We start from the raw sequence: 20765 nt of genomic DNA, 5'->3' as shown, positions 1-20765 counted from the left end.
GAAAAATTTATTTAAAGACTTTTATTTTTTACATAACTACTTTGAAAATGTAGCATTTGTTTTACAAAGAACTGAGACAACTTTTATTTTAAGCATAAAAATAAACATTTCAAAAATACTAGAGGGTTCCGAGCAAAGTTTTTTTTTTTGTCAAAACAACATTAAGTAGTAAAGAACTTCCTCTCATGACATCATGGATATATGTGACAGCCCTTTCATGGGAAAAGTGTGAGCCAATGGTCTATCCATCACTGACCACTATGTCTCTAACAGCCTGGAAAGCAGCAATCATTGAGCTCAGCTGGATCTTCTCATTGGTTCCTGAGGCCAGACGATACCTTATGGTTAAAAAGGAAAGAACAGAAGTTGAACTCAAATACATAATATATATATAAACAGTACTATGAAATTATATTATATTCATAATGTGAATAATATGTTATTAGATCTTAATGTTTTCTATTTAAATATATTTTAAATGTAATTTATTCCTGTGATCAAAGCAGAATTTTCAGCATCATTACTCCGGTCTTCAGAAATCATTTTACTATGCTGATTTGCTGCTCAAGAAACAATGTGCTGCTTAATATTTTTTTAATATTTAACATTTTTTCAGGATAATTTGATGAACAGAATGTTGAAAAGAACAGCATTATTTAATAACGTAAAAGTCTTTATTGTTTCTTCTGTGATCCTTGCATCCACCCCTGCCCCATTTATACAGTGTGTATGTATGTATATATATATATATATATATATATATATATATATATACACATACACACACAGTACAGTCCAAAAGTTTGGAACCACTAAGATTTTTAATGTTTTTAAAAGAAGTTTCGTCTGCTCACCAAGGCTACATTTATTTAATTAAAAATACAGTAAAAACAGTAATATTGTGAAATATTATTACAATTTAAAATAACTGTTTTCTATTTGAATATATTTCACAAAGTAATTTATTCCTGTGATGGCAAAGCTGAATTTTCAGCATCATTACTCCAGTCTTCAGTGTCACATGATCCATCAGAAATCATTCTAATATGCTGATCTGCTGCTCAAGAAACATTTAATGTGTACAATTGTACAAAATATTTGTGTACAATATTTTTTTTCAGGATTATTTGATGAATAGAAAGTTCAAAAGAACAGTGTTTATCCGAAATCTAATCTTTTGTAACATTATAAATGTCTTTACTGCCACTTTTGATTGATTTAATGCATCCTTGCTGAATAAAAGTATTCATTTCTTTAATTTCTTTTCAAAAAAATAAAAATAAAAATTCTTACTGACCCCAAACTTTTGAACGGTAGTGTATAATGCTACAGAAGCTTTGTATTTCAGATAAATGCTGTTCTTTTGAACTTTCTATTCATCAAGGAATCCTGAAAAAAAAAAAAGTACACAACTGTTTTCAACATTGAAAATAATCATAAATGTTTATTGAGCAGCAGATCAGCATATTAGAATGATTTCTGAAGGATCATGTGACACTGAAGACTGGAGTAATGATGCTGAAAATTCAGCTTTGCATCACAGGAATAAATTACTTTGTCAAATATATTTAAATAGTACACAGTTATTTTAAATTGTAATAATATTTCACAATATTACTGTTTTTTACTGTATTTTTAATTAAATAAATGTAGCCTTGGTGAGCAGACGAAACTTCTTTTAAAAACATTAAAAATCTTAGTGGTTCCAAACTTTTGGACTGTACTGTATATATATACACACACACACACACACACACACACACACACACACACAATGTGCTGTCAAGTAAAAAAAAAAACAAAAAAAAAAAAAATCACATATTTTTCCATAATTAATAGCAATTAATCGCACCTAACTATAAAGTTTTTAATATATTTTTATATTTTCATAATTTCACATTTAATGTCCAAATTAAATCAAATTAACATTTCTACATTTAAATTAATGTAAATACAACATAAAGACAGTATATTTTAAATATTTAATCTGACAGGTAGGAAATATCAAAGCAGTTATCAAACACTTCAGTCTTTACTGTATAATTTAGATTCATTTTTTTTTTTTTTTTCATTTTTATTCAAGATACAAAAGTTATTCAATTAAGAGCAATGAGTGATTTTCTTTACTCTTTGATAAACATTAATGGCAAACTGTAGCAGGTTTATTAGGCTACTGTCACTTTAAGATCTGATGCACATGATGCGAATCTGCATCCTATTTTCTCTTTAAGTTAATTTAAGATTATTTAACTAGGACCTTACGGGGATACTCGACTTGTGTTTTTGTCTTTCAAAGCGTGAAAGAGAACTCAATGTGGCTGATGATGATCTGTCAGAAGCGGCTTTCTGTGCGCACGAGTCGTGAGTGTCACAGACAGCGTGCCAGTACCACTGTGTTCTCGTGTCTTGTCGCGCTTGAATGGATAAAAAGCATTTGCATGAATAAGAGTGTGATCATATAATGTAACGCTAGCTAAAGGATAATGGGGAAAAAACAGATGCTGCGTTAAACATTTTTAATGCGTTAAAATGAAAAAATGAATTGCATGAATTTACATGAATGAAATGAGTCGATTTCATGTAGGTAAAGTATTCATGAGGTATATGGGAGTGGGGATATTTGGTTCATTCATATTTAACAGTAATCAAACCAGTGATGAATAAAACTAATCTCTTGCTCTACTGATTTACTAACAACATTGACAAAATGAATGTACTCACTCGATATCTGCAAGTTTTATAAGCAAACCCATGCGGATAGAGGGTGGGAAATCCACTGAAATGGAGACACAAAAACATTAGAGCAAAATAACCCACCTAACTGTCTACACACACTTTGATTGTGATATAATGTGACCGATAATAATAAAAAAAATATTTTCTGTTGTTCCATAACATAAAAAAACTACAGAAACCCTGACATGCTCTGTGTGTGATAAATAGCTTTTGCCATGCAGCAGTTATGATACACTAATTATGCAGTCTTGATTCTGAAAATAGTGTAATATTTAGTGCTTTATTTGTGTGAAGCATGCTACACTCTGCTACTTCTAACAGGCGGCCTTTAAAAACAAGAACAACCGGTTTCCATGCCAACCACAAAAGGATCTCCATGGCAACGAGGGCAGGGAAAACATCTATCTCATCACTACATCAAAGTTCTGATGGGTGGTGTGGTGTTCCAGGCCTCAACTAGACTCTGTGCCGCTTTAGCTCTTTTGAACAGGAGACGATTGTAGAGCTTTACATTGCTGCATTTCTTCAAACTCTGTTATCAGTGTCGTCTTACCGCGGTGAATGAGAAGATGGACTTCAGTTAAAATGTCATGAAGTGCCAGACCTTTCAGAGTTTTGAGCTGCAGAATTTCTGTTGAACCTGGTTAAGGACTTTTGAAACGTCACAATAATATCAGCAACTTCTCAACACAATGGTATTCTCATAAACCATTAAATATCCTTAATAAAATAATTGTTTTATTATAAATATCAATATTTATAAAACATTTTCTTCTAAAGTAATATTTTAAATTAAATGTGATGTTTGATCAGTGATAATATTACATGTACAGACCACAAACGTAACAGAGATTAGGATACATGGAGTATGACCTATGTTTTTTGTCATTTTCCTAATAAGGATTTTAGGCTAATTTGTAAATGTGCATATTTTAATGTAAATTTTACTTACTATAATAATAATAAATTAATAATTAAAATATGTATATTTTAGTTACTTTAGTGGAAAGAGTTAATGTGGGAGAAAAACAGTTGTAAAATACAAAATAAATTAAATTAATTTAAATTACAAAATTGTAATTTAAGCTTTTTGTTTATGCTTTGGAAAATATGAAAAATTAATTAATTTTGAATTTATATTAAGATTAATAAACAAACAATTTACATTATTATCATTAATAATGATAATAATATTATTTCGTAAGAATAATTTTAGAAAATGTAATATTTTAATTTATTTTAATTTTATTTAAACTGAGGAGATGCTTTTATCTAAAGTGAAATGGTGACTTTTTTGATCACATTTTTTTCCCCTCTCATCTTATCAATAAAAATTCAGAAAAAGAGAATCAGGTGTGGCTTAATGAAATCTGCATAAAATAAATGAAATTAAATAAAATAGGAATTAAGAAAAAATATAAAATATGCAAAATAAAAATGGGGAAAAAAATATTATAATAATAATATATATATATTATGTGAGTGTGTATATATATATATATATATATATATATATATATATATATATATATATATATATATATATATATATATATATATATATATAAAATAAAACATTTTTTTTAAAGATCTTTATCAAAAAAGATCTTTATCAAGAACAGTCATTCTTTTTTCTTTTCTTTTTAAAACCTGGAATAAAACATCCAGTTATTTAATAAAGGCAGATGCATTGTCAAAATTAACTTTAAAATAAAAATAAATGGATCTTATTCTAGTAGAGAGGAGGTAAGAAATGTGATTGGGTAAAAAAAGTCACCACTTGCTTTAGATCATCAATAAAAATGATCAAAAACCTTTTTTTATTCACATTTTAAAAAGAAAGGTTATATGCCACAGAAAAGCTTGAAGAACTAATGAAGCAACCACTAGAGTAAAAAGGATACGGTTATACGCAGTGGTGAAGTCTTTATTGAGGGCCCAGTCCAGTATGTTGGCGATGTCCGATCTAAGAGGATGTCCAGTGCATGTGTACACCATCTCCTCCGTCACCTTCCCATAGGCCATATGGGTACTCTACACATCAAAACATTTATGACACATTTTTCTCAAGAATATTCAGCAGCAAAATAAATGATAAGCAAACCACAAAAACATCACTTTTTCACATGATACACACCTGTAAAATGTTTAGTGATCGTCTCATGTCTCCTGTTGAGAGGGTCACAATGGCCTTCATGCCATCTGGAGTGATGTCAATGCTATCAGTGAAACAAAACAGACTTTTAAATATTTATGAATCTATGCTAGGGAAACACAATGTTCAGTTTTATTTGCTCAAAGTTGTTGGTGCCGTCCTGTGCCAGAGGGCAGAGGCGATATAAAACGTGTGTTTGTGAAGAGTTTTTTAATCAAATGGGCCGTAGGGCTGGGTCACTCCAGCCAGGATCTTTTGTGTTCAAGGTCTTTTGAGTGGATCCATCTGATGACTCACTTCAGATACGATCCAAAAATTCTGATAAAAACACTTGACAGTCTTAATATTGTCATTTTAATGTTGCTCTATCTAAAAATGTCTTGCTTCTAATTGTATAAAAATATAAACGCAACTAGATCTGTGCATTTTCTGTCGAAAATGTGAGTGGTGAAGATTTCTTTCAATATGCAATCAATTCAACATTAATTTCATTCATAAATAACATCCACTTGACCTGGATTTGATGCGATGAGTGTCTCACCTCTCCTGCTGTATCACATGCTCTAGTCTGGGAATCATCTGGCTCTGGGACAGGGGGCCGAAACGAAACCGCGTGCATCGAGACTGCAGGGCAGGTATGATCTTTGAAAGGTAGTTACAGATCAGACAGAAACGTGTGTTCTCTGTGAACTTCTCAATGACTGAGAGAGAGAGAGAGAGAGAGAGAATCAGGTGTGGCTCAATGAAGTCCGCATAAATAAATCTCCAAAGGGACTGCAAAAAAAAATAAATAAATAATGATTTAAAAAAATACAATACATTTAAAATAAATAAATAAAATGTATTATTACAAGTAAGACATTCTTGAATTTTAAAACCTGGAAATAAACATACAGTGATTTAATAAAAGCAGATGCTTTGTTAAAATGACCCTTAAACACACAATATTTTTTTCCAATCACACTACTCATTCATGTCTCAAAATCAAATCAAATCAAAAATATTATTTTATATAATAAAAATATTTGAAATAAAGAATAATATAAAATAGACCAAATTAAAATAATAATAATAATAATATTATTTAATAAAATCAGATGCATTATTTTCCAATCAGACTTCTCTCATTTATGTCTCAAAATAAAATAATAAATATATATATATATATATATATATATATAAATATATATATTAATAATAAAATATTTTAAATGTATAATATAAAATACAAAAAATATATATACATGAAATAATAATAATAACGATAATAACAACAACAACAAATCAATTTTTATCCACTTAAATATCCAAATCAGAATTTTTTTACATTTTAAACCCTGCATATAAAGCCTGATTTAATAAAATCAGATGCTTTGTCCAAATTATCTTAACTCTAAATATTTTTTCCAATCATAATCCCACTGCTCTCATTCATATCTCACTGTGGACAGTGAAATGGCAGAACCCTATTCTTCTGCCATCAGGCCATTTGGGGGCTCAGCAGGTGAGCTGATGGAGGGGCAGATGGTACGCTACCTCTCCTCAAAGCATTCTGTGCATCCTGGGTCATAGCATCCGCCTCGTCCAGGATCACCAACTTAAAGCCTTTTCTACAAGGAGCAAGTGCAAAGAATGATCAGATCTTTTACAACAGCAGTAACTATTTTAATGCAATAATAGCATAAAGACCAGCAGTCATGCAAAAAGAGAAAAAAAGAAAAGATAACATTATTATATTATAAAAACTGTTCATGAATGAGCTGTAAGGGTGGGTAACAGTTCTTACTTGAAGATGGTTCGTGTACTGGCAAAGCTGAGGATCGGCCCCCTCACCACGTCAATGCCACGGTCGTCTGATGCATTGAGCTGATGAAATAAAATGTGTTATAGTTTCCATAAAAAAAAAAAAAAAAGATTTGCAACAAGCATATTTAGCCTTAAGGCCCGTTCACACCAAGAACAATAACTATAAAGATAACTATAACAATAACTATATTTGCGTCCACACCAACGAATGATAAGTTTAAGTACTTTTATTTATATAGCACATTTAAAAACGTCCAAAGTGTATTAAAAAAAGCCTCAGTAAAAATGATCAAAACTACAAACGCAACAGATCAACAATGTTAAATGATATAAAATATCATTTAACACTCTCAAAAGGGCAGATTCCGTGCTATGCGTAGACTTAAAATCAGACTGAAAATACAATTTCAGATTTCAGAAATACAATTACCAAGCACAATTTTTTCCATTACCTTAGAGATAAATGGTAAAACAGAAATAGGGTGAAAGTTGCAGGTCTGTTGTTGCAGTTTTGTCGTCTGCCGCTTTAAATGCTCAAGCTCTGAAAGCAGGATGGATTGTGATTGGCACTCATTGTTTTTATCGTTTATCAGCTGGGAAAAAAATTCATTATTCATTAAAAAGTCATTATCATTATAATTATCATCCGTGGTGTGAATGGGCCTTTAATCTCTTAGTATAACATAAATGAAAACAAAACTGCAATCATAAATTGATGTCTGACTCAAAGAACATCAAACAAAACATTTCATAGTTTTCAGTCACGTGACTGTCGCGGAGCCCTGGAGGGCAAAACAGCCATGCAACTGCAGCACAAGCCTGTCAATTTTCCATCTTAAAAACAAAAATATGTGAACAAGATGCACGTTTTGGGCACTTGTGATCCATATACATCACCTTCAGTGATTTCAATCACTAAAAACAGCAGGACGATTTTTAAAAAAAGCTAACGTGAAAAACACTAGGGTGGGTTGCACCAATAAGGATTAAATTAAGCAAAGTTTAACACTAATCAAGGATTTGTTGATCTGAGTTTTATTTAAAGGTGCCCTAGAATTAAAAATTGAATTTATCTTGGCATAGCTAAATAACAAGAGTTCAGTACATGGAAATGACATACACTGAGTCTCAAACACCATTGTTTCCTCCTTCTTATATAAATCTCATTTGTTTCAAAGACCTCCGAAGAACAGGCGAATCTCAACATAACACCGACTGTGACGCAACAGTCGGGATCATTAATATGTTCTACGGCACCTTTAAATCGAGTTGTGATGCACCACTTAATTTTAAACACAGATTAACTACACAGAAAGACTGTTGCAATTAAAGGGCTGATCAAGCAGCGTAGGTGAAGGGTGAACCGACGCCAGGCTAAAGAATCCTTATTAGTGCGACCCACCCTTAAAGTGCCTTAATGTACTAAAACAGTGATATTAAAAAGATCAAATTCAGTTTAACCCTTTTTGATGAAGCATACTATATACAGGCAGGCAGATGATCCCAGAATATGAACGCAACACGTTTTCTTTATTATGGTTTTCGATGGAAAAAATGCTTAACGAGAAACCTTGTGTTGCATTAATATTCTGTGTTAATTTGTTTGCCTGCACAGTATGCATAATCAATAAGGTGTATACTGAATTTGGTCTTTTAATATCACTGTCTTACTACATTAGATCTTACTACAAACCTGGTAAAAATGACTGCTAGGCAATGGAGGAAAGCATTGTTTTGCCCGCCAGGGGGGCGTTCCCCTCAGGGCATGACGTCAATATGTTTTTTATCATGGGGAAGATTTTGCCAAACGTGCAAAAAAATATCTGCAGTACCTCCAGAACCATAGAGTTGAACTCTTTATCTTTGTACAGTTGTTTAGCACATGCTAGTATAGTAGAGGTCTTTCCTGTTCCTGGAGGTCCATAGAAGAGCAGATGAGGCAATCGGTCTTCACTGATGAACTTCTGGACTGTGGAAGAAAAAAATGAACATGGACAAGTTTTAATATTACATTTAAATAAAATGTTCAGGAATGTACTGGTCTTTTTTTCAAAGCAATTAAAAAGAATGTAGTTTTAAAGCTTCAAAAAGTATGCAAAAGTAAGAAACAAACTGAAATTCAACACAGATGCAACTGAATTTTCATTTTGGGTGAACAATTCCTTTAAGAACACAGACACATATAGTAAAGTACATTTTATAGTAGTATCACAGTGCAAATCTTTATTTGTTAATAATGATAATAATAATAATATTGGCAGAGTACAATTTATAATCCATACATATCACACTGCTTACTTGTGCTCAGGATATCTTGGTGAGAGATGAGATCATCTAATGTCTGTGGCCTGTACTTTTCAACCCTGAAAAATCAAAATAAAATCATAATTTTTAAATACTATATTTTAGATTCATCGTGTTAAGTGACAGCAACTCCAATGAAATTATCTTACCTTATTAAAATTAAACATAGATTACCTCATATTAACATTATTGTATTATTATAATGATAATAGCTATCATTAATACTTCAAAAACATTTTATAAATAAAGAGTTTATCATTTCAGATATTTAGACAGATTCCCTTGAATAGTCATCGCTATTTCTCCATCAGTATGTCAGCTGTCATAACAACAATGCAGGTCTGATATTTTCTCGTTTATCTATTTCATACATACTGCATAACAAGCTCAACTACAGCCAGTGGTTGTTTATTATTCATAAATTCATCATGGTCACTCGTGCAGAATAAGTGCAATCCAAATGTAAACAAAGCAAAACTGTGCAAAGCTGCACATGTCGGCTAAAGAATGTCTCAAGGAGCACCAACACCTTTTATTTATAATTATCAGCTGATAACAAAAGAGCGAAATTTATACTACCGAATGCAAATTAAATTACCATGGTAAATTTCTCGTCTGAAGATGTGCTTTACTTGTTGACGCCATTCTCTTGTACTTTGTTCAATAAACCCCTCGATGCGTCTTGGCGCGTTTTTCTGACTACACAAAGATTTCCATCCGCGCACGTCACTAGCGGAGCAGTTTCTTGACCAATCAGAAGGGCGCTTTTAATGAAGGCGGGATTTAACGAGGAAGTAGCCTACAGTTATTTCATAATAAGAGTTTAAGAGCTACATAATAAATTCATTTTTACATGTATTTATTATGTCTATGCAAAAATCAATAGCTACTAGCTACTCCAAAGGTATCATGTTTTAAAAAAGGATATACAGTATATACATTGTATTCCCTAATATGATATTGCAGCAGTTACCCTCAGTATTTAAGGGTTCTCACAAAATAATAAAGCACATAATAAAGCTTTGATTTTTATTAATTGCTGGTAATTCGAGTCAAGTAAAGTTTGGTTTGCTTTCAGAAACAGTGGTATAAAATGTAATTTCACTACAGAGCCGTTGAAAAACATATTTAACGGCTCTGGGTCCGCAGTGTAAATTAAAATTTATTAAAAAAAATAGAGGTTAAAAAGTAATAGTATTTTTAAAAAGGAAAGCTAATTAGAAAGTAAAATAGTAAAAAGTAAATACCTTAATTTAAAAATAAAACATAATTAAACAACAGATTATTTGTAAAGATTTGCACCTTTTCCATGTTAGCATTTATAAAATTAAAAACAAAAAGACGTCTTTTTGTTTTTAATTTTGTAAATGCTAACATGGAAAAGGTGCAAATCTTTACATTTTACATTGTACATTTTCGTCAGTAATTTTGTTAATGAGAATAATGCTACTGGTAATGTGACATTAAATAAACACACACGCTGCAATTCGTAATAGAATTGAACAGCTGTAGGCCTATATAGGCTGTGTTTCTGACAAATCTATTTTCACACATCATGTTCAGTCCAGGCTGGTCTGTTGGCACTTTAGCTTGGGTCAGTTTGCAGTGTAAATCAGCAGAAAACCATCTTAGACTGGTCTGTTTTTTTTTTTTTTAACAATTAAACTATTTACTCTTTAATATATCCTAATGTAAAAAGTGAACCTGCTCCATTTTTCCTGCCTCTTAAAATTACATTTATTGCGGTGTAACCCAATGCAATCAGGTTAAATCAGTCATATTAATTTTTGGAGTAGATCTTGTCAATTGTAAAGCACTCTTGGAAATACATTAGGGCAGTACGTCCATTTGACAGTCAGTTAAAATACTTTTGATAAAACATGACCATATGAAACAGTGGTTCGATTAGAAAAATGTTCTCCGAGTTCAAACAGTGAGCTCACTGCATTGATGCTTATCTCGCGAGAACTCTCTCCCCTGCTTGTGTCGGCGATGCGATGCTGATGCTGTTGCTGTGAATTTGATTGACGCGAACATGTCGGTGTGATGGGGGAGCGCCGGGATGCTGCTGCTGATGATGGTCCAGAAGGGGAATACATGCACTCAAAACAGACGTTATCGTTAAGAAATATCACCTATCGTTCTCCTTAATCATCTCTGACAAATATGTCTCAATTTGTGTTGCATTTCTCACGCGCGCAATGGATCTAGCTGATGCCACCGCAGCGAGGATCTGATTTTTATTTTTTCCTTCCTTCCTTCAATATCTGTGTATTATGGTAGAGTCAAGCTGGAGCATCAAACATAAACTGTGCGACCCTGATGACAACACCGTCAGGACATCAGGATATCAACAATGGAATCGCCTTACACGTAGAGTCTAGTTTTTCATCATCACACCATTATTAGTGCTTTCACAAACGCACTATCTAAAGTGTTCTCTAATCTGATTGAGCGAAAAAAAGTAGCCTGCACATAGGAAAAGGACCACTGCTCACAAATTATGGACGAGGAGAATATGACCAAAAGCGACGAGCATCTTCTGAGTTTGCAAAAAGCCTTGCAGCAGTGCGAACTGGTGCAAAACATGATTGACATTAGTATCTCCAGCTTGGAAGGTCTGAGGACCAAATGTGCCACATCCAACGACTTGACACAAAAAGAAATCCGAACGCTGGAGGTAAGCAAGCATCCATTTGCCTGAGCCCAAATGTAGCTACGTGAATTTTGCACCCCAGCCCTCCTGCATTTCCACAAATGTCACGAGAGTATATGTGTGCGCAGGTGCATGCACATGAAATAATTTTGCATCTTTAAACGTGTTTTTAAATGAAAGTTGCATCTCGGGGATTGACCGTACTGGCGTAATAAATTAAGAAGCTCGCGCTGCAGTGAGAGGCGCGAGCTTGCGCATTCTGCAGGTGGTGAAGAAGGTGGCTCGTGCGCTCGCGCTGCTAACATGGACACCGAGAGGGGCCTATTGTTGACATTAATTTATATCCTCGTTTTTAAATCATCCGCGTCATTAAAACATTCGTTGGCACGATATAAACATCGCATTGATTTAAATTATGTTGTGTAATACGAGTTAATGTCCCAGATATTTTCTTTTTGACATGATGCCAGTATTTTGTGTAGGCTATACTATAATGGTCGACCAAATATGGGTTTTTCAAAGACTCGATATCTAGATCAGGGTGTTCTATAAATAATTTCTGTAAATTAGACTTGGTGAGGAGAACGAGAAGTGTTGTAAGACGTGTTGTTTTAATGGCTTTAACTGTTGCTTTTTTTCTTTATGTCATGAGTCTCAAACTTAGAATGGGAATCGATTCCGGTTGCGATTTTTCTAAACGATTCGAATCGGTTCTGTTACCCATTCGATTCGGTTTCATGCTGACTTAAAGAAACAGAAAACTCTCGAGTAACAAGACGAACTGTGTAACAATACTCGTTTATATGATAGTACAATTCAACTTTCTTCTCTTTCTCTGTTAAAATTTTCTCCCATACAAAATGTAAATAAAGGCGCAAAATGTAAGAATTTTGCAGTAAAATATCCAAAAAACACTAGGCCAGTGTTATATAGCCTATTTTGTTGAGTACTTACAATATCCCAAATGTTTGCAACTATTTGTAAATCGTGAGAAAATTGCAATTTTAGCCAAGCCTGTGAGGAGTCGCCAGTCAATTGCGTCATACCCGCGTTATCCTCGGTTTTCCGGTTTTATTTTGTAGAAACCATGGAAACACCAAAGATGCTTTAATATATTACATGTTTTAATAGACAAGGGAACAACTGTTTTGATATATTTAGAGACAGAAAACGAATTATTGTTATATAGCTCAACATGTTTAGTTTTATTGTTTAAATCTAATTTTCTTGATTTTTTTGCGAGTGCCATGCTTTACCATGCCTCAGAGAAAAACACTATTTTATCAAATAGTTAACATAAGCATAATCAGATGCAGCTTTATTTTTAGTAACAGTAATACAGAATTTTGTCCATCATACAATATGTTTTAAAATGAATTACATGGCATTTATCAACACAAGACATCCAATATTTAATATGATATTCTAAAATCGATCTATCTTACTGCATAGTGCAACAGTCTCTCACAGCAACCGCTGAGCAAAAGCACAGTAATGTTATAACATTTTCAACACACTCAAATATCTAATATGATAAACAGAGCTGCATTACCTCATACTCATGACCGGAAAAGCGGAAGCAGCGCCGGCGACTGTGGCATAATAAAAGTTCAGCTGCTCGTGAGGCGTGTGTTGCTCAATCGCTCCAGCGGCCTCGTTCAGCTCCCACAACACTCGGTCCTGCTCTGCTTCATACTACAGTAACGTTAATAATTGCATCCATGAACATGATTTCTTCCCGAGTCCTATCTCAATTGTTTTCCACCGGCTGTGAGGTGAAGACCACATGTCCCAAGAATCCATGCTCAAAGCCACGCCTTTGTTATGAATAGGCCTCTAGCGACCTCTAGAGGACAGAAAATCTTACATATTGCACCTGTAATTAAAAATAGCCATTCAATTCTAGTTTTGAGGTAGAACTAGATTTTAGATTAGAATATTTCAGATATCAACAGAAAAACTCTTTAAAACTATGTATTAACTACTCAAACAAAACTTAATAACATTTTATTAATTCATTATCGTTATAAAATAACACTGATTGTAACAAAACGTAATATTTAATATTTTGTCATGAATAATTTGTCAGATACTGATTTAGGTCAAAACATGGTTTGTCAAAACATGGTAACCGATGTGGTGAGAAATTGAGTCCCCCCAGGAATCGCATCTCCTTTAGGACCCCGAGTGATCCCATTGGTTCAACAGACTTTTAATGGGTAGTATTTTCAACACCTGATTATAATTCCTGCAAAATCACGTTATGATTTATATCCTTTAAAATGTGTTATAATCACCATTAATTTATTTTAAATGACAGGGTTCATATACTAGTATATAACTGAAGCTATAGGTTGTGAAATCAAGCATTTCTCATTCTTACCGTTTTTTTAATTTAGCTTATGTACTAGCATAGCATGCATCTACCCGATTAGCCTGCTAGCTTAGCTTATATTATATTAGGAATGTTTTTTGTTTCCAATATCTGTTTCTAGTTTGTTTTATTATGCAATACATATGCATTCATTTTATATTTCAAGCATGCTGTTTGTGCACTTAATGTAATAAACATCATAGAATAGTGAAATAGGTTAATTAGTCAAGACATCACAATAACAACTTTTGATCAGGCATTACCGCCTGGGTCTTAAAGGGTTAGTTTACCCAAAAATGAAAATTCTGTCATTTATTAATCACCCTCATGTCGTTCCACACCCGTAAGACCTTCGTTAATCTTCGAAAAGCAAAAATTTTGATATTTTTGACGTCTTTAGTACCTTTCTGGATCTTGAGAGTTTGAATGACATTGCTGTCAATGGAGGCCTCTCTGAGCCATCGCATTTCATCTGAAATATCTTAATTTGTGTTCCGAAGATGAATGAAGGTCTTACGGGTGTGAAACATCATGAGGGTGAGCAATTAATGACAGAATTTTCATTTTTGGATGAACTAACCCTTTAAAGGAGACCCGATTCCTGGGGGGGACTCGATTTCTCATAACACCGGACGAAAGTATTAACTCACGGTTCAATAAATGATTCAGATTCATTAAAGGTGCTCTAAGTGATCCTGGGTGGAGTAACTTCCTGTTGACGTTACAAGTGTTGTCAAACAAAACAGAGGCTAGCTAGCTACACGTGACATGACTTAGAGCACCTTTAAGGAATCTATTTATTCAAAGTGTTTCATTCACTAAAAAGAATCTACTCATAAAAATCATTCCTTTAGAAATTGGTCTACATTGATTTCACTATATTTGTTTGATTCACTAAAAATAACAGATTCATTTAAGTCATTTGAATCAAATTACTCTGGTCATACTGGTTGGCTGTGTTCGAAATTGCCCCCATAAGTCCACTAATATAGTCCACTTGAAGGAGTGAATGAAATCGAGTGAGCGAACCAGCGGTTTGGAAAATGGATGGATTATTCAGCTGCAGCGTCATATTCTGGTGTAACAGGGAATTCATTCTATGCAGACCTCACAGTGCATTATGGGTATTCTTTAGTTGTTATTGCGGTGCTTTATGGGATTGAATGAGTGAACTCGATATCGTCCACTATGGTACTGAACACCACTACAAATGGCTGTTCCCTTCAAATAGCGCCCTATTAGGGGTCGATTTCGAACACAGCATGTTTTTTTTTTTTTTTTTAAGTTATATTTATGGGCTTTTTGTGCCTTTATTTGGAGAGGACAATAGAGAGCAGACAGGAAAGCACTGGGCAGAGAGAGGGGGGCAGGATCGGCAAAGGACCTCGAGATGGGAATCGAACTCGGGTCGTCGTGAACGCATTTGCGCCACATGTCGGCGCACTAACCACTAGGCTATCGGCACAGATGAACACAGCATGTTTTTGATTCACTATAAAGAACTGGTTCTTGAGTCATTCTTTCTGTCTTCGTTAGTATATTGGACAGAATCTCCATCTATTACGCGGAAGACCGGAGTACGATTCCCCAACGGGGAGGTTCCTTTTCGGGCAGTTGTGGCCTAATGGTTAGAGAGTTGGACTTGTAACCTGAAGGTCGTGGGTTCGAGTCTCAGTATCGGCAGAAAATGTAGGCTCTCTTCCATTCTCATTACCCACAACTGAGGTGCCCTTGAGCAAGGCACCTAACCCCCAATCACTCCCCAGGCACCACTGCAAAAATGGCTGCCCACTGCTCCGGGTGTGTGTGTGTGTTCAATACTCACTGCTGTTTGTGTGCACTTGGATAGGTGTAATGTAGAGCACAAATTTCGAGTACGGGACACCATAGTTGCGCTCAATATTTTTGTTTTAGGCTTTTCAGCAAAATGTAAACTGTAAACCAATTCAACAGCAAAAAATGTAGCTTAACATTGAAAAATATCAGACTATTGTTTTGGCTTGTTTTGAGAGATTCTGCAATCAACAAATTGTTTAAAATTACAACATTTGAATTAAGTGCTTGAAACCAACATACAGTACAAATCCACTGCTAGAGAAAACACAGTTGTGCAACTGGTCTTGTAACATGAAACCTTATAGTTACAGTCAGAGATATAGCCCTTGTGACAACTTCCCTGTTAGACACATATCCCCGGGCACTTGTTTGAATGGATGAGGAATTTTACACTAAACCACATCCATCTGCAGTTCTGTGTGATTTGGCACAGATTTCCTCCCAGCAGTCAGTTGTTTGTCTTCCATTTAGGCTTCAAATACTGCTTTACATTAGACTGGGTCTGTGTAGATGAAAGAAGTCCTAAAAGCGTTCCCTGCTTATGGGTTTGATGTGTAGGCCATATGTTACTGTACGAATGACACCTGTTGTATTCCTTAACCCACCATCACTTGTCAGTATCTTATATCTTTCAGCAGGCTATAGTCAGTGATTTGTCTTTTATGATCTAGTATTGCTTTATTTTGCGATTAGGTCTGTGTTTTTTTGTGTAAGATTATACTTTTGATCATGATTATGTACTGTTTCACGTGTGCTGGCATTGCATTTATCCTTTTTTTTACTCCACCAACTAGTCTGCTTTTCAACAGCTCTAGTATTTTTGTGCTCTGTTCTCTTGACGTGGGGAAACCCATTTTCCCGTTGACTGTTGATTGCAGCCGTCACTAGTGTCAGCATGTCACAATGAAGCACTTTGTTTGTTCATGTTGATGGAATAATAATTACAAACATTAGATATTATCTGGGGGTTCTTGCTTGTTTACCTGGTGATGGACATGCATTAGCATCCTCAATCAACCAGGCACCAGTGATGCTCAAAGCGTAATGCCATTTAGTTACAGCGATACAGTGATCCCTCTTAAACTATACATGCTCTCCCAAAAATACTAACAACTCATTCAAGGTTTAAAGGTGCAGTAATAGATTTCTGAGAAACGCTGTTGAAACTGGATCGGAACGAGCACCACAACACACTTGTAGCCAATCAGCAGTAGGGGGCGTGTCTGCTCATGATGGGGGACGAGAGAGAGTGAGCAAGAGGGAGATTTGAAAAAAGACTGTAGAAAGAGAGATGGCTGAGAGGCATGGGCGAGGCTAGAAATGTTGTTATTCTAAAATTTTTGTTCGTCTTTTACAAGGTTAAATAATGTCCAAAACATACTCCGTAGTTTGTGGTTAAAATGTATGTGTTAAGGATGAAAATGAAAACATCCCCCTTAGCAAATGGTGTCATCCTCTTCTACTTCTCCTCTATACCTGCACCGCTCAGCACGACCGTCATCCAGCGCGAAACACACGCAGAGTGAGTAGGTGATAAAAAAGTAGGGATAAAAAAAAAAAATCCCCCCCCCCTGGGTGATGCTACTCCTCAAACCACCAACAGAGCATATAAAATACAAAAAATATAAATCTTTTTTTTTTTAAACATCGCCAAGTAAAACGCTGCATTTATATAGAACTGTCTCTTTACGACCACAAGACGTTTTAGACGCGCATTCCGACTTCACCTCAGCGCCAGGCGCAAGTCAAACGAGCGCGGAAAAGGTGCAGGTGACGACGAGGGAGCTTTCGTTGAACAACAATGAGCTGCGGTCAGATGAGATCTTGTCAGGCTATGTTGGTAAAACTCAGGAAAATTAACATGACTGTCCAATCAGCCGATATACTGTGCTCGTGGCGCGCACTCAAGAACTGCATGCGCAAATGCGCCGGCGCGCGCTGCATAATTACTTTATTATAGCTTAAATAAAGCGCAAAAGAAACTATGAGCAATGACCGTCGTTGTTCTGTTGTGTCATGAAATTACCAAACATACGATTAAAGCTGCCTCAAAACTGGGCAGGCATGCATGTATTTGTTGACATGGTTTTAAAGCTATTGTTATCCAATTTGTTGGCCTTAAAACGTCTTAAAATGCATATATGTACACCAGGGAAATCAACATTTTCTCGGGGGAGCATGCCCCCCCCCCCCCCCCTAGTAAAATACATTCTGTGACCTCGGTAATTATTAAAACCCCGCGTACGGCCCAGCTTGTATTATATCTAATGAAATCTGAGGTTAACGTGCATTTCTCCAAATGTGCGCACTTTTGGACTAAAAGTTTGTATGTATGTATGCACTGTGATCAAAAATAAATGGGACCAAACGCGACTGAATGTAAATTTGTGTCTCGTTATTCAATTAATAACTACCGATTGATTTTGCATTTCTATCAGAAATGAAGAATTATTAGTGTCATTGTAGTGTTGCAAATATCTAAGCTATCTAATACTTCAAATCTCAAGGTTAAATCAGAAGATTTTTTGTAAAAATGTTTATGTAACAGCTGCCAAAAATAGTATATAGTATATAGTATATATTTCAAAACATCCCCCCTCTGTTATTTTCACAAATCGCACCCTGCCTATAATAAGTGTTTATTTTCGTACTATTTTAGTCCAGCGGGTCGCCGCCGCTGTGGAGTAGCACAGGACCTGGGTGACTCGTCCATAGTTATCGGAGAGAAGTAGCGCCGGTTACAATGTTCTTCCGCAAGACGCATGCAGTTACTTTGTTCAATGACAATAAAGTTGAATCTAATCTAACCAATCTGATGACCGTTGATACAAAAGGAGGCACATGGAGTTAACGGTCAGGAAAACCATCTGAGTGAAGAAGGTTTTGTGTTTGTTACAGGGGGCTGTCTGTGTGAACCCTCACAATTAAGCTGGTGTTCTGAAAAGGTCTCAAAAAAAAAAAATGTGGAGTTAGTTGAATCAATGTTTAAATTATAAAGTTATTTTTCAATAGACATTTTTTGTTTTTGTGTGAAAAGAGGGTGGGTGGTGGCAGTGGGGCTCATTGGGTGCTCAGCACCCCTAAAGCTCTGACCCTAGAATCGCCCCTGCTGAGAGGCATACAAAATAAAGAAATAGAAAAAGTGAGATGAATATCACTGGAAAATAAGGGTTATGATCAGGCATAAGCTTTAGGACCCACGTCAAATGGAGTAGGGTATCATTGAGAAACGTCCTGCTCAAGTCGTTCTTGCGATGGAGGTTTGGGTTGAATAACTATTTCTTCCAATGTTTCATCGGCTGACTCGCACTTGGATTGATATGGTAAAATCGACGCCATCGTTACTGTCTTTACAGTGTGTACAAACGTTGAGCTCCAGAAGGCTCCGGAGCTGAATCAGTTATGGTAATGGGAGTTTGTTTCTGCACACGGTGTAAGCGGTAGACCAATCACAGCAGACTAGGCCATCTGGCCAATCAGAGCAGAGCAGGCTCATGGAAAGGAGGGATTTAGAGAGAATGAAGCATCAAACGAGTAGTTTGAGAATCGTTAAAAAATGTGGTGATGTGCAAAGTATATTATGAGAAAATGAAAGCATTGTTTGTCCTTTGATTCATGTAAACCTGTTATAGGAGATATTTAATTTAGGGTTGCAAGGGGGCAGAAAGTTTCCGGTAAATTTCCGGAAACTTTCCACGGGAACTTAACCTGGGGAATTTTGGAAATATTCCAATTTGGAAACTTAACAGGAATTTATGGGAATTTACGGGAATTTATGGGAATTTACGGGATTTTATGGGAATTAATTGGAAATTTTGGGAAATTTATACAGATTTATAATATTTATATAAAATGTATCATATAAAAACAAATATAAACATTTTGTTTGGTCATAACATGAAATAACAGTTATTTATTTTTCACATTCAATTAATTTTAATTTAGTAAATATGTAAATTAAATATATTTTTATTGCAGAAATTGTTATGTGTTATTTCATTGTCACATGATCCTTTAGAAATCAGTCTAATTTTGCTGATTTGATACTTATTTGTTGTTATCATTGTTGAAAACAGTTGTGTTAGCATGTTAGAATGTTATCTGAAGGATCATGTGACACTGAAGACTGGAGAAATGATGCTGAAAATTCAGCTTTGATCACAGAAATAAATTATGTTTTTATGTTTCACAATATTACAGTTTTTTCTGTATTTTTGATCAAATGTGCATGTTATGGACTGGGGGATTGCACAGTGCATGCAGGGGGTGTGGCCTCAATAGCCCTGCAGTAAGTAGTGTGCTGTGTGAGGAATGTGCAGGGTAAAAATTAAACTAAAATTGCATTAAATATGGCTGTTTTAACCAATATTATGTTGCAAGATGTTTTTTTCAACAACATTTAAGTACCCTGTTATAGGCTAACCTGCAATTTTGCAAATTCCCTGTTTATTCCCATTAATTCCTGTTAATTCCCATATATTCCCGTTAATTCCCATGGAAAGTTTCCCGCTTTGAAAATTCCCGGAATTTTGCAACCCTAATTTAATTACATTAGAAACTACAGAACATGACATCCATCCACTGTATGGACAGATGTGTAGAGTGGGAATGATTATATGTTTGTTTTACACTAAATACATTAAGATATTATTTTCATTTTTACATTTGTGATTTAAAAATGCTTACATCATATGTGACCCGATCTGGCGAAATGAGTCGGAAGTCGCAACGTTCTATTTTAAGATATGGGCCGATAATGTGGAAAACCAATGAAAAAAACGATTTTTTTTTTTTTTAAGCTAATTTCAAAGAACAGACTTTCAAAAATAATCTCCCAAAGTTTCGTAGTCCAGATAATCGAGTAAAGGTATTTAAATGGCTATTAAATTTGACATGGT

At 34.8% G+C, this 20765-nt stretch overlaps 2 protein-coding genes across 5 annotated transcripts in view; one reads left to right on the top strand and one right to left on the bottom strand.

Moving 5' to 3' along the window:
• Window positions 1-6: 6 nt before the first annotated feature.
• Window positions 7-12663, bottom strand: rfc5 (replication factor C (activator 1) 5). Of its 2 annotated transcripts, none has more exons than XM_048188841.1 (11): window positions 12612-12663; window positions 8996-9060; window positions 8530-8666; window positions 6678-6757; window positions 6428-6501; window positions 5433-5592; window positions 4874-4955; window positions 4641-4770; window positions 3290-3367; window positions 2722-2776; window positions 7-338 (listed from the first exon to the last, which is right to left on the bottom strand). In XM_048188841.1, exons 3-11 carry the CDS (start codon window positions 8539-8541, stop codon window positions 242-244), a joined length of 768 nt encoding a protein of 255 aa, XP_048044798.1. In that variant the 5' UTR covers window positions 8542-8666; window positions 8996-9060; window positions 12612-12663; the 3' UTR covers window positions 7-241. The 2 variants fall into 2 exon arrangements, with proteins under 2 accessions (XP_048044798.1, XP_048044797.1); XM_048188840.1 differs by lacking the exon at window positions 12612-12663 and adding an exon at window positions 9600-9755.
• The window catches only part of ksr2 (kinase suppressor of ras 2), a 131419-nt gene continuing 121090 nt past the window's right edge, over window positions 10437-20765 (top strand). For 2 of the 3 annotated variants that reach the window (XM_048188837.1, XM_048188836.1), the window contains exon 1: window positions 10437-11681. In XM_048188837.1, the coding sequence (XP_048044794.1) occupies window positions 11505-11681 (177 nt within the window). In that variant the 5' untranslated portion in view covers window positions 10437-11504. The remainder of the gene's footprint in view (window positions 11682-20765) is intronic. The other variant, XM_048188835.1, reaches the window with a different exon arrangement.

This window comes from Megalobrama amblycephala, linkage group LG4, assembly GCF_018812025.1.
Source record: "Megalobrama amblycephala isolate DHTTF-2021 linkage group LG4, ASM1881202v1, whole genome shotgun sequence".
NCBI classification, from domain to species: domain Eukaryota; kingdom Metazoa; phylum Chordata; class Actinopteri; order Cypriniformes; family Xenocyprididae; genus Megalobrama; species Megalobrama amblycephala.
Note: the sequence above shows the minus strand (reverse complement) of the source record. Positions and strands in the feature narration are given on the sequence as shown.